Source organism: Gordionus sp. m RMFG-2023, chromosome 1 (assembly GCF_954871325.1).
Source record: "Gordionus sp. m RMFG-2023 chromosome 1, tfGorSpeb1-WG-v2, whole genome shotgun sequence".
In the NCBI taxonomy this organism is placed as follows: Eukaryota; Metazoa; Nematomorpha; class Gordioida; order Chordodea; family Parachordodidae; genus Gordionus; species Gordionus sp. m RMFG-2023.
This window is the reverse complement of record NC_088775.1, coordinates 26,963,653-26,977,876: the sequence shown is the minus strand read 5'-3', so window position 1 is coordinate 26,977,876 and position 14,224 is coordinate 26,963,653. Positions and strand designations below refer to the sequence as shown.

The 14,224-nt window shown below is 28.4% G+C and overlaps 1 protein-coding gene across 1 annotated transcript; it reads right to left on the bottom strand.

The window, feature by feature from the left end:
* Positions 1-457: 457 nt before the first annotated feature.
* Positions 458-1,393, bottom strand: LOC135922022 (6-phosphogluconolactonase-like). Its single transcript, XM_065456428.1, has 5 exons — positions 1,245-1,393; positions 1,002-1,205; positions 820-956; positions 638-778; positions 458-590 (listed from the first exon to the last, which is right to left on the bottom strand). The coding sequence occupies exons 1-5, from the start codon at positions 1,369-1,371 to the stop codon at positions 474-476; spliced, it is 726 nt and encodes a 241-aa protein (XP_065312500.1). The 5' UTR covers positions 1,372-1,393; the 3' UTR covers positions 458-473.
* Between the last annotated feature and the right edge of the window lie 12,831 nt (positions 1,394-14,224).

The following is a 14,224-nucleotide window of genomic DNA, read 5'->3' as shown; positions in this document are numbered from 1 at the left end:
AACTTTTAAATCAACTTTAGAATTATTTTAACTCTTTCATTATATAAAATTAATATTATAATTAAAGTTTTAAATTTCAAAAACCATTACCAAGGAGTATTATTTGAAAAAAAATTAATATTATCACATAAATATTGATAATCTTTTATAAAATATATTAATACTTAGATGTAATAATTGATTTATATTACAAAGATTGAATAAAATTTGTATAAAAGAAATAAAATTATTTCAAGAAAACTTGAAATATAACATTTTTTTACTGAAAGAATAAATGGAATATAAAAATATAGTACAAATATAAATAGTCTTTATTATATTTTATTCAAAATTATATAAACAAATTTGTCTAAATAAAATAATCATGTTTTAACAAAATTTGACTAATTTTTTGTAATTAAAATTTAAATTAAATAAATCAAATGTTCTATAAAATTAACAACTACTCATAAGAATGTTAACAAATATTTATATTATTTAATGGAAGAGGCTGCAACTTTATCCAAAAACCAAATATTGCTGGTATTTTTCGATTCAACCATTTCTATTGGATATTTAATAATTTCAGTTTGATCATCACTAAATATCTTCTATAAAATCATTTTTTATATATATTATATGATTGATAAATATAAACTTTAATAATTTCTGCTTTTTTGTCTCCAGTTGTAATCACAAATATATTACATGAATTATTAATCAGTGGAAATGTCATTGTAATTCTTTTGGGTGGTGGCTTAGGTGAATTAATTATTGATGTTACAATTAATTGTTTTTCCTAATAAAGATAAATGTTCAATTAAATTAAAAATATAATACATTGAGTTGAGGATGATTTGGAAATAAAGAACAGGTATGGCCATCTGGACCTATTCCCAACAATAATAGATCAAATTGGAGAGTCTGGCCAGTAACATTTTTAATCTGGTTTGCATACTCTTGAGCACATTCATCAACTATAAAAATATACAAACGTTAAAAAAAGTCGTTTTAACTTATACTTGGAAGGTAAGTATTGATGGGAAATATGTTTAAGCCAATCTTCAATGGAACTTTATCTAATAAATGCAGCTTGTAAAAAGAATAATTATTATCAGGATCATTCTCCGACACATATCGTTCATCGCAAAAAAAAATCTTCCATTTACTCCAGTCAGTTTTAATTAGGGGCAAATAGTCACATAAGATTTTAGATAAACTCCCACCTATATCGAGATACTATAATTTGATTTAAAGCCATATACCAGAAAATCCAATCATGAATTGATCATTTTTAGCAATTGATTTATCACTTATGCATTTTATCTGCTCTGCTAAGCTTTTCCCTAACTCCTGATCATTTTCATATACGCGATATTTATTTTTTGACATTTATCTTATCTTATCTTGCACGTTGGTCATAGACCTGCCCAAAATGAGTGAACGTGAATTATATGAAGTAGAGGTGGGCGCGGGCCTAATTTTTCATTCTCGACCCGCCCGCTCACGGTGTTTATAAAAAAATTTACGCCCATTTACGCTTACCATTAAAAAATTTTCGACCCGACCCGCCCGCTCACGACAAGCAATATTTTGATTCACGTCTACACGCCCGAAAATTCACGGTGTTTTTAAATTTTTCAATACTATTGCTAAAATTTTACACTTTTTTGAATTCGTTCTATTTATTTCTTTAATTTAATATTCCATATCAATAACAAAAAAATTTATATAATCTATAAATCGAAATTTATTTAGAAAAAGAAGAATGTCCATCTTTTTATTTCAATTGTGTACGCCTTTCCTCTAATAAGAGATTGGCTACAGAAAATAACTTTTCACTAGAAGCCGAACTTGCAGCTGACAAAATTTTACTCGATAATTTTCTTAAAAAAGGAAATGAATTTCCAAAACTTCAAAATATTGTCGTTATTTATCCTATATGAATCTTTTAAGTTCATCCTCACAGCTTTCATCGGTGATGTTGATGCTTCATCAGAATCATCTAAAAATTCTCTAATTTTTTTTAGAATATACGGTCTTTTATGAGTGTAGGATGAATTAGGAAGGTGATAATTGGTATTGACCATTTAGAATATACGGTTTTTATGAGTTTAGGATAAGTTAGGAAAGTTATAAATGATAGTTGGCATCGACTTATGCATATCATCTAATTTTATATCTTTTAGCATTTTATGATTGTTTTATATAATTTTCTTCTTTTATTAAAAACCTAAGTCTTTTGAAATTCGGATCTAGAATTAAGCCTACCTTATGTAGTGTGGCTGCATAATAATCTTTTAAAAGAAATCTTGTTCTGCATTTTAAGGTTTTGATTATTATTGTATCACGTTTAGAAGGTTAACAAAATTTTATTAATTTTTGTTTCCATAGAAAAACTTTATTTATTGTGGGACGAGAATCTGCTCTAAGATTATCCGAACATTCTTTTAATATTGATAAAAATTTATCTAACTCACGTATGATACTGATATCAATTGTGGCTAATCTATTTAATTTTTTCTTGCTAAACAAGTACACCTGTATTTCAGAATATGATTTTAAGAAACTCTGTATCATGATATATACAGAGTTCCATCTCGTTATTCTTGCTATTACATCTTGTTTAAGGGTGTGTAGTTTGATATTAGCTGTAGATTGTTTGAAATATTGTACTATTTTTTTACACGATTTATATTTAAGGCTATTTCAGTTAAACAATTGTCAAAAATATAATGCATAATATTATTTAGTATATGGCATATACATGCTAGCGTTTCGTCATCTTTGAATGCACTTATAAGATTTGCTCCGTTATCACTCACAACTATACATTTATTTAAGTAATTTTCTACTTCTGTATATTCTCCTAAAATTGAATTGACTACACTTTTAATTTTGACGTTTTTTTCATCCATTACCCTTGTGGCCCAAACAAATGTTTTTAATTTAAAATCCTTAATGATAATATGTCCTGTAATTAAAAAACTTAGATTTTTATAGTCATCCGTCAAATATCAGTGATTATGGACAAGTAATTATTATTGATCATGCTTTTAATCTTAAATTTTATTTTATGGTATATTTTTGGACCTAAAGTATTCATGAGAGTTTTTTGGTTCACAACTTTTATATTTTGTTATCCATATGTAACACCAACATTTATCTCTTGGCCTAGCTTTAAAATCCTTCACTTTCTGTTGCATTTAAAGATTGGAGATCTTTACAAATAAAATATAACTAACTTTTCTGTAAAAAGTTTAAGCAAAATTTAGCATAAAGTCTCGCCATAAACACCTAAACATAAAAAGAAAATAGAATTAACAAAATGATACCGGATGTTGTTTATAAAATGCGGAATATTTTTAGTCATAAATTATTCTTTTTTAAAAAAGAACGAAATTAAATCAGAAAATATATAATATAAATATAATTAAAAAATTGCAAATTTATATTTATAAAAAAACAATAATAAAAATTAAAATTTCCGTGATTCACGGAAAATTTTGGGAAGGCCCGTCACGCCCAGTCCCGCCTTGGAATTTAAAATCTATTCACACTCACGCCTGCGTAATTTCACAGCCCGCGCCCACCTCTAATATGAAGGCCCAGGCGCGTACGCAGGAATTTGGTCTGGGGGGGGGGGGGATAATGTATTTTTTTAAGAAATATTATTGTTTTTTGAAAATATCAAGCATACATTTATTAGGACTAACAACTATTTCTAATAAACAATTTTAAATTAATGTGAATTTTAAAAAAATTATATGTAAAGAATCATTTAAATAACCCAAAATAGAAATTTGAATTTTTTGAGCCGTTAAAATTTATAAATAAAGTATAAAAAATAAAAATGTTAGAAATATAAATTAATACACAAAAAGTTTCTTAGGAATAATTATACATATTTTATATGTTATATATTTACAATGTAAAATCCAATATTTGTTGGGATTGAGCTAATTTTTCAATTATCTCATCCTTGCTTGTCAAATGCCTATGAATATTCAAAAGATCCAAACCTTTCAATCTACTTTCAGAAGTTGTACTTCTTGGTATGTTTTTCAGAAACCTGCAGGCCCGGCACCCAGGCCGCACCGTATTTTAATTTATTTAAATATATCCGGGCCGGGCCCGAAATTTTTTTAAAAAAACACCCGAGCTGAGCCTGAATTTTTTTTAAATAAACACCCGAGCTGAGCCTAAATTTTTTTAAAAAAACACCCCAGCTGAGCCTAATTTTTTTTTAATAAAAACACCCGATCTGAGCCTGAATTTTTTTAAATAAACACCCAGGCCGGGCTTGAAAATTTTTTTTAAAAAAATATCCGGGCCCGGCTGTATATTTTAAAACAGCCTATATTTGAAATCGTTATTATTAAGTATAAAAAAAATTAATATAATTTATTTTAAAAAAATCCGGGTCTGACCTGAAAATTTTATTTAAAAAAAAGCTGGGCCGGGCCTAAAATTTTTTTAAAAAAAGCCGGGCCGGGCCTGAAAATTTTTTTAAAATAAACCCGAGCTGGGCCGAAAAATTTTTAAAAAAATCCGGGCCGTGAACTGCAAATGGTACCTCTGCAGGGCTTTATTATTCTTCTTAAAAAGAGAATGTTCTCTCTTTAGTTTACTAACGTCTTTTAATACATTGGGAATATAATCTAGAAATAATGCAGAGCATCCATAGCTTTTTTTGGGACTATATCAACCATAGTTAATCTTATAAACATAGCTATTCAGCTAATAATCATAAGATACTTTAATATCTTCATGATAAAAATCCAACAAAGATTTTATTTTCTATCACCATCTGAAAAAGGTTGGGAAGGCTTTTATGGAAGTAATATTTTCAGATTGGTAAGTGCTGCATGATGAATTAAAAACCATTTATTTATTTGGGTTACTATATCTAAGATATTCTCTTCAACTGATCCTATATTAATGTTTTAACTCTGAGCTTGCCTTGCTGCAAATCGAGTGAGACAAATATTAAACACGTATGGCCCTGCTTTTGACTCAACAATAAAATATGAAATTCTTCATCAACATTAGCCCTATATCCTTGAGTTCAGATAAAATTATCTCCGCTATTCTCATCTTCTTAATCAAATCAATGTCATGTTTTTGAAAAGTAATACTTAAAATAGTTGTATATTTAAATAATACATTCTAATGAGAACTAAAATTTGGAATAAGCATTGAATCCAATAATTTTCTTGCTTCTGAGGAAATATTTCTTTCAGGCCATTGTGATATTTCAGTAATAGCAAATAATCGGCTCTTCTAACTCCATAAAAGCTGTTACTGCTTGATGGCGGAGACTTTATCTCGTTGGACAAGGTTGCAATTTCTTTCTCCCTGTTGGACAATTTCAGAATAATTATTATTTGACTAGAAATTTAATAATGGTAGATGCCACTAATAATTTAAAAATAATAAGATGATATTACCCCGAAAAACTTAAATAGAAATTAATTGATAAAATAACTTAGTTGATGAATATGATATTAAATGTAATTAAATATATATTTAATATGAGATAGGAATAAATATTAACAAATATAAATTAATATAAACAATAATATTTTTGAAAAATATATCCGGCATCTGCATTTTTTGGCTTTGGGGGAGGGGGGGATTTGTCTCCCTGCCCCCCCCCCACTGCGTACGCGCCTGTGAAAGCCTATCCTTCATATATTTTTGCCGATTTTTTTCTCAGGATACCTACAAACTTTGTAACTAGATGAAAATAAATATATGAGTGGAACTAAATAAAATTATGAAATATCCAAAAAAACAGATTGATGGTTTAATAACATATGTTTTAAATGAATCTTTACTCATTTCTGAATTCTGAACTAAAAATTGTCCTCTTAGATATTGTTAATTTTAAAAAAGGAATTGAATAAAGGTAACCGGTGTCCTAAATGGTCATTTTTAGGATTAAAAATTGTTTTCAATTGTATTTCCTTTTCTGGGTTAGATCTAAGAAAATTAATTAATATTGTCAATGCATTTCTCGAGGATTATCAATTAGATATATTATAAGGGGTTTTTTTTAGTTATCAAAAAAAAATTGGTTTTCATTTTAATGGAAGTAAAGTCTTGATTGATTTAAATACAATTTATAGAAATAGAATGGTTTTCAATGTATTTTTGTGAATGTAAATATGTTGGACAGAAAATATTTTTGTGTTAGGATAGTAGCGTAGCGACGGACTGTGGGGGGAGGGGATTAGACCTTTCTCCAAAGCTAAAAATGCAAATTATAATTTCAACTTCAATAATAAGCTTCAAAAATTATAAATAACTATATTATAATCCAATGTCCTCACTACGTCATTACGTCATGTCATCGCTACGTATTTATTTATTTATTTGTTAATTTATTTATTTATTATTATTTTTTTCAATATCTATACTAAAAAATGAGCCTATAACTTCAGTTAACCATGCAACTGTAGGATGCCAAAGTAAAACCTTAAATATTCTTTTAATTTATCTTTACAAAATATTACAAATCATTTTAATTTATCTTTACAAAATTTGCATTATATTTTTATTATATCAATATAAAGTTATACATGATGATAATACCACTCTCACTCACTATCAGTGAAAACAATTATTCACCAATTCAATGTAAAATACAATATGATACCAATATTTTTACTATATCAATTATAAAGCTATTCAAAATGATATTACTATTTTTCATTTTTGTCAATGTGTTGTTAGGCAGATTTAGCAACAAGGATGTGCCCTACCCCCATTTTTCAATCTACTAATTAGTAATATGATACATAATTTTCACTATATTAATTATATTACAATATTCAAAATTAATTTTCTTATTTATTTTATTTTTAAATAGATCAATCGTTATTTAAATTAAAAAAAAAATTTTTTAAAAAAGAGCATTTTATAAATTTATAAAATCAAAATATAATAATAACCTTTTATATTCTAATAAATATTTATATATTATTGATGAAGCTATATATCATAAATATCATTTACAACATTGTAAAGGGAGGGAAATTTTAAATACACATTTTATTAAGGGTGGCTATTTTTGTCAAAGTGTTGTTAGGTGGATTTAGCAACAGGGATTTGCCCTACCCCCCCATCTGGGTTTAAATTTCCAAACAGTGGATATTAATCCACCACACTGGATATGCTATCTAAAGGGTATCAATACTAGCTGCCTCCTCTACAGGTTTTATTTTAATAAAAATAATAATAAGTTGTATAATTCTTTCCCCTTTCCCTGTTCCTCTTCTACATTTTTTCTTTACCTTTCAATTTTTATAGGGTTATTAAAATGCTGATTTGAGTCAATTTACAAAAATGACCCTATTATTATTTTAGACAAAATTATATAAGCCTCCAGATTTGGCAAAATATAGGTGCAAACATTTTTACCATCTACGAGCAAAATCTTCAGTCTTTAATATTATTTTGGCTAAAATAATTGGGTTGTTTTTAAAAATCGACCTAAATCATATTTTTAACAATCCTATCTCCCCCCCCCCTTTTATTTTCATTAAAACTTTTTTCTTTCCCTTTTCCTTGCCTTTCCCTTTTTTCCAGATTTTATTTCCTTTCTACTTTCCCATTTTCATTTCCTTCTCATATCTTTTTCTTTCCCTTTACATTTTTTTCCTCCTTTCCCTTTTTCTTTTCCTTGTTCTTTCTTTTCCTTACCCTTTTTCTTTCCTTTTCATTTTTCTTTCACTTTTCCCTTTTAATCTATTTTTTCTTTCACTTTTCCTTTTTTTTTATATTTTTTATTTCACTTCCCCTTTATCTCTATTTTTATTTCACCTTCCATTACCCCGTTTTCCTTCCTATCTTTCTTTTTTCCTTCCCTTCCCCAATTCCTTTCATTTCTCCTGCCTCTTTCTATTTTTCTTTTCTTTCTTCCTATAATTCTTAGAAAAGGTTTAATTCCATCTGATTCTAGATAGCTACTTTCTTTCAAACACCATTAATTTCCCGTTAAAAGTTTGATCAAAAAAGGAAAAGGTTCTATTAAAAAAGTAAAAGATCTAATTAAAAGAGGAAAATTCCAATTCAAAATGGAAAATCGTTACTTTATTAAATATTTTAAAATTATATTCTCTATGATCCTACATTATATATAGAAAGCTTGCCAAAATGGTTCTCCAAACAATATTTATCTTAATTCACATATATACTTATTATTTTGCATATGGTAAATGTACAATTTTTTTCTCATGGTTCCTTCTCAATAAAATTAGCCTATGAAAATATACTCATTTATATTATGGCAATACATAAATTAATAACCTTTTTTTAATATCCATTCTTAACCCCATACCCATATTATATTTTTTTTTAATCTCTGATATCTTCTGATTTGTGATCCTCCACCATTTGTAATTCATAGGAATTTCTGATTTCATGCCATTTATAATTCCCAGGCTGCACTTCCTCCAGCCCTAAGGCCGGGCTATGATAAATTAATTAGAAATTTAACTATCTCCGGGCTTGGGAAAAATTTTTCAAAATTATTATGGGTTTGGCTGGGCTTGGAAAATATTCTTCAAAAATATGGGCTTAGGCCTGTCTTGGGAAAATCGTTTACAGATTATTATGGGCCTGGCTTAAATTTTTTAAAATTATTCTAGGTTGAACCAGGTTTGAGAAATTTCAAAATTAAATACTTTTCAAAATTGTTAAGGTCTTGGACGCTTGGAAATTTTTTAATATATAATTGAGCAAGACCTTGGCTAAAAAATTTTACCAGGTCTGGGCCGGTCCTGATGAAAAAAAGGACCATAAGGATCTCTGATTAATGCATTACGATTTTTTTAAAATTTTGTTTTAGTTCTAACTACCAAAATTATTATGGTCTTGACCCAGGTTTGGAGAAATTTTTCAAAATTATTGTGGGCTTGGACCTGGCTTGGGATTTATATTACATATTCGCCATAGGTAATCAATAATATTTTAACAAATAATTTTGATTTGGGTTGAAAGCTAATCAATAAATAAATAGAATTCACTCTTAGTATTAATGGGTGGACTTGACTTGAAGGAGGAAGAAATTATGGTTTTTAAATAAAAGGGAACATCTTTCGTAAAAGAAGGAAGAAAATTCTCATTCCCCGTCATTTTTGACGGGGTAAATACTAATTAATATTAAGTTTGTTGATAAAAGTTTTCTATTGTTCAGTGTCTACATAGCCGGGGTGGGTAGGATACAAATGTCACCAAAATATATTGACATTTTGGAAATAGGTATAGATTTTGGGGGGTATATTTTTTTGAGGGGATAGACATTTTTTTTGGAGGGGGGGGGGGTAGTTTTTGACTTGAATTATATTCTTTTTAAAATTGATAATTGATAAGATTGATCTGTCTATTAACTAATAATAAAAAACTATGAATTTTTTCTTTTTAAATTAAGCCTTCTTATTAATTTTTTTACCATAATATTTTACAATTTCACACGTAAAATATTATTATTCTTATTTGTTAATTTTCTAAAAGTATAGAGGTTAACATATATAATTAATTTTAATAATAAATTTCAGTAAATCATTTAAAATTTTAGCAAAATATTTTACATATTTTTATTAAAAATAAGATTTATAGGTAAACAAATTTTAACTATATTCTTTATTTAATAATTAGCAAACATCCAAAGTTATTGAAGATTCCCAGGTTATATTTTCTTTAATGAACAATCCAAATGGAGTGGCCCAATACAGCTTTCCAGTTTCAGATTGATTATTAGCAAGAATTAGAATTTTAATTGTTTTTCCAGCCTAAATAGGCCTGAAAGGATGTGAGTAAAATTTTGTTGTGAGATTATAAATGGTAGCTTATAGATTCTTTTTATTAATATCATTCTAGCATCTTGGTTTGGCTATCGCGGCAGAATGCCATAGAAATTTTGGGGAGTAGACGTAGATTTTGTAAGGATGGGGGGAGGGTGGAGTTGCATCCATCAAATTTTCTTCTATGTGGACGCTGTTTAACTTTCATTTTTTATGATTACAAATAACACCAGATCAATTTTTTTTATCTTCAATTGACATAATATCCATTATTATGTAAATAGTTTAGTTGATATATATAGAAAAAGATATTCTAATTTATAAAAAAAAAATATATCCTATAATAATGTTTATTTGATTTGAACAATTCAATTTATACAATTGAATTATAATACAGAACAATTTAAAATTTATATATGAATAATCATTCTTTGTCTTTATCCAGTCGACCTTTCTCATGAAAGTACCCAGATACTTTATGGTAGTCAACAAAGGCTGACTGGCTATAAGACCAAGTGGGCATTTTGCCTATAAGGCCGTAAGAAAATGTTGATTTTTGAGGCCGATCAGATAAAAATATAATATATATTATTTATTTTAGCATATAAGTTATGATTTATCATATTCATATATTTTATATAATCAAAAACATCATATTACCTTAACATTTATAAAATACTATATTTTCTGAGGATTGTCATTTAGACATTGCTATTTTATGGGTTTTCTACGGGTCCGATTAAGTAAAAATCAATGACATTGTTTTATAATTTAAATAGAAATCAATTAGCTTTAAAATAATAAATGCATTAATATCCATGTTACAAAATGTAATTTTGAGATAATACAATTGTTAGGTAAACAAATCTTATAGAGGATTAGAACGCAATGAAATGTTTATCAATTTTGTAATTGATTAAATCATGGGAATTTCCTTGAGATGATACAAATCATATCAAAAAATGATAAAATATTTAGACACCATTTAGAAAGGCTATTTTCAGAAGTAAAAGTAGAAAAGGAAAGCTGAAACTTCCCAATAAATTAAAATAAGGGAAGAATCTCCAATAATTTTACGTCAAAGACAACCATTCAGTTATCAATGCTGTTCTAGGTAAACTTAGGAATTTAATAAGGGAGATTTGTAGCAAACTATTTGTTTGGATAAGACAGCTGATCTTGGAGAAAAAAATAAAAAAAATAGGTGAAGCAAGGTGGGCAGGTGAAAAAGACCCTTGATAGTTATATGACTTACCCCCAATCTCTATAAGGCAAAATACCAACCTTATCAGTATCTAAATCTTTAATTGAGAATCTAAGAAAATTTAAAACATTTAATCCGCTTTGATTTTTTTGAAATAATGGGGCGGCTCTCATTATACCTCTAAAAATTTGAAGATTTATCAGCTTGAAATATGATTAAGATGTCAAACCTTCTGTACCATTTATAACCTTCACACCTTTTCTAAATAAAGCTGCTACAAGATAATATCTGGATAAAAAATGAAATTCTAAAAACTCGAGTAAGTCCAACAAGGGTTGTTTAGTGATGAATGTAAAGATGAATCGAAGATCGGAATAATATCTATATTTTAAAGCATTTCGTCTATTATTGATTAAATAATTTAATTTAACAACCATAAGATCTTCAGTAATAAAGAGCTTGTAAAGAATATGCAACATTTGTATCCGAAATTTTGATGAAATAAATATCTAAGGTATTCCTGGTCTTGAAGAAAGTTTGACAATTAGAAAATATATTCAGTGATAAATTACGACCAACATGAATTGTCTTCATTTACGTATTTACAAAAATTTAATAGTTGGGTTAATAAAAATATTGATGATATAATTAATGAATGATAGTAAGGAGTCTAATAAAAGTTAAAATATTACAAATAAGAATAACTCCAACCAAGTAACCAATGCTCAATATGTATCCATGAGATTCCTTGATGCTATGATATGCACACAACAAGAGTTGTGAATGTTACTTAATGAAGTTAACGGCTATCGTTATGAAATATAACAGCTAAGTTACCATCTCACTTCAAGAAAATTAACGGTTATGTTATCTTTATTATGAACATGCAACAGTTATAAAAAATTTTTCGTTACATAACTAAAAATAAGAATAAATGGAAATGGAAAAATGTGATTAAGAATTTTATTCTTTATTTTTCTGTAAAATCTTTAAAAAAACAGTATAATAAAAAAAACAAATACTATTTAATTAGTATTTTATTGTCTAATAAAAAATCAAAGATTATCAATTTAAACATTCATTCAAAAAAGGACTAATTTTTCAAATAAAACAAATGCATACATTAATCTATTTTTTGCTAACATATTAGTAAATTGTGACATTTTTTAAATTTAATTTTTGTTTAGTTTTAAGATGTCTATTTTTAATTTTTTATTATTTAAAATTATTCTTTTTATAATAAAGAGCTCCACTATAAAAAGGAAACAGATTATAATTGTTTTTTCTTTAATAAAATTTGTTTTGAGGGATTAATATGTGGACAACCAATAGTTTTGTGGCATGACTAAAACACAAGGTTAAAATCTATATTCTTTTAGGTAAATACTGTGGCGCGCCGTGGTTTTAGAAAATAGTAGTGGAAAAATTGTGAACTAGTTTTCTGTCGTGATTGGAAGTAGTAGTAGTAGGTAGTTAATAGTACTGATTGGAAATTGCATATAAAATAGCGAAGGAGTGGTGTATATGTGCTGTTGTGTCATTTCAGTTTTAATTTTATTAATTCTATCATATTGTTTAACATAGCAAGTTGCTAAGATTTTTTTTAGTTTAAAAAAAATATATAAATCGTTTTTCAAATATAATAACTTTAATATGAATATTTTCGATTATTAAAAGTTTGTTAATTATATATATATATTGATGAAGAGTTTTAGAGTGATAAAGTATGTGGAGTTGCAGTATAATGCACTGGGGGTGGTGATTATATTCTTAATATAGTTGTGTAGTTTATATCTTAGGAATATTCGAATCCCAGGGTCCATGTTTCAAATGCCGGCAAGAAGGGCATTATGCAAGGGATTGCGACGAAAAATATCTATATAGTGGCTAGAAAGGAGAATTTGAGTAGAGATATTGGGTACGGAGTTGTGTAAGAAAAAGAAGTGGTGGGAAGGTTATTGCAGGAGGATGTCAATCAGGGAAGATCGAGCACTCTCAGTGTCCAAAGGTGTTATTTAATTTAAATGAGAAAATAGTAAATTTTGTTTGATGGTATGAAGATTTTAGGAGGCCTTGGCCGAATGTAGGAAAGAAATTTGAGTGAGGCAATTTGATGGATCAGAGATGGGTGATGGGATGGGTGTGGAACAGAGGAATGCTGAGCATTCGTGAATGTTTAGAAATGGAATTGAATGTGTACACAGAGATGTCGGAGTTAGCAAAAGAGTATAGGAGATTTTCGGTAGAACTAGGGTGTTTTAAGGATTACAAGGGGGAGATTTGATGAAGAATGAGTGTGCCTCAAAGTTGTGGGCGATGCGGCAAGTACCCATTTAGCAGAGGCAGGAGGTGTAACGCGAGTTTGATTGTTGGATGATAGAGAGCATTTTGTACCCTTTGTAAATCTAGTGGGCAACTGCCGGCGAAAAAGGCAAATGGAAAGTTGTAGTTGTATGTCTATTTTTAGGTGACGTTAAATCCATGTGTGGTTGAGGTGAAATATACTTTTCAGAATTGAGGAGATATTGGGGACTTAAAAGGGGGAATATACTCTTCGAAAGGATTTGTCAGATTTATCATGCAGTTCAATGTGCATAGGTTATGCGAAAGTTGTTGACAATAACCATACTGAAAGGGTTGTTTGCGTTTTGTAGGTTGCCGTTTAAATTGAGTGCTTACCAATTCTTTATAGGACGGTAACAGCAGTGTTTCGGGTTAGAAGAAATGTTTTATTACATGGATGATGTGTTAGTTACCGGAGTCACGCCGGAGCACTATAATCAAGGCTGGGGAGATTTTTAGGAGGATTCTGGATAAAGGATTGCAATAACATGGAGAGAAAAGTATACTTGGAGTAAGGTTATGCATTTTGGGCATGAAATTGATGGATAGTTCATAGGTGAAACCATTGGCGTTGAACACGAATTAGGTGTTAAGGTGAGTCCAGATGGTTAGAAAGGGAATAGGAGGAGGATGGTGCAGGGAAGTTTTCCGTAGAACAGTCGGTATGGGCAAGAGTATATGGTAGAGAAAAGAAGTGTCGGGGGGGGGGGGAGTGATTAATAATATAAGATGGATGCTAAGTAGAGTGCGGCTCAAGATGGGAAAGTGGGAGTAACATAGAGGTTAATGATAGGTATTGCCTTAAGGTAATACCAATCAAATTTGTATTTTGTTTATATGTTATTTAGGCACTACCAAATTTATTTATAATATATATTTGAAAAATCGT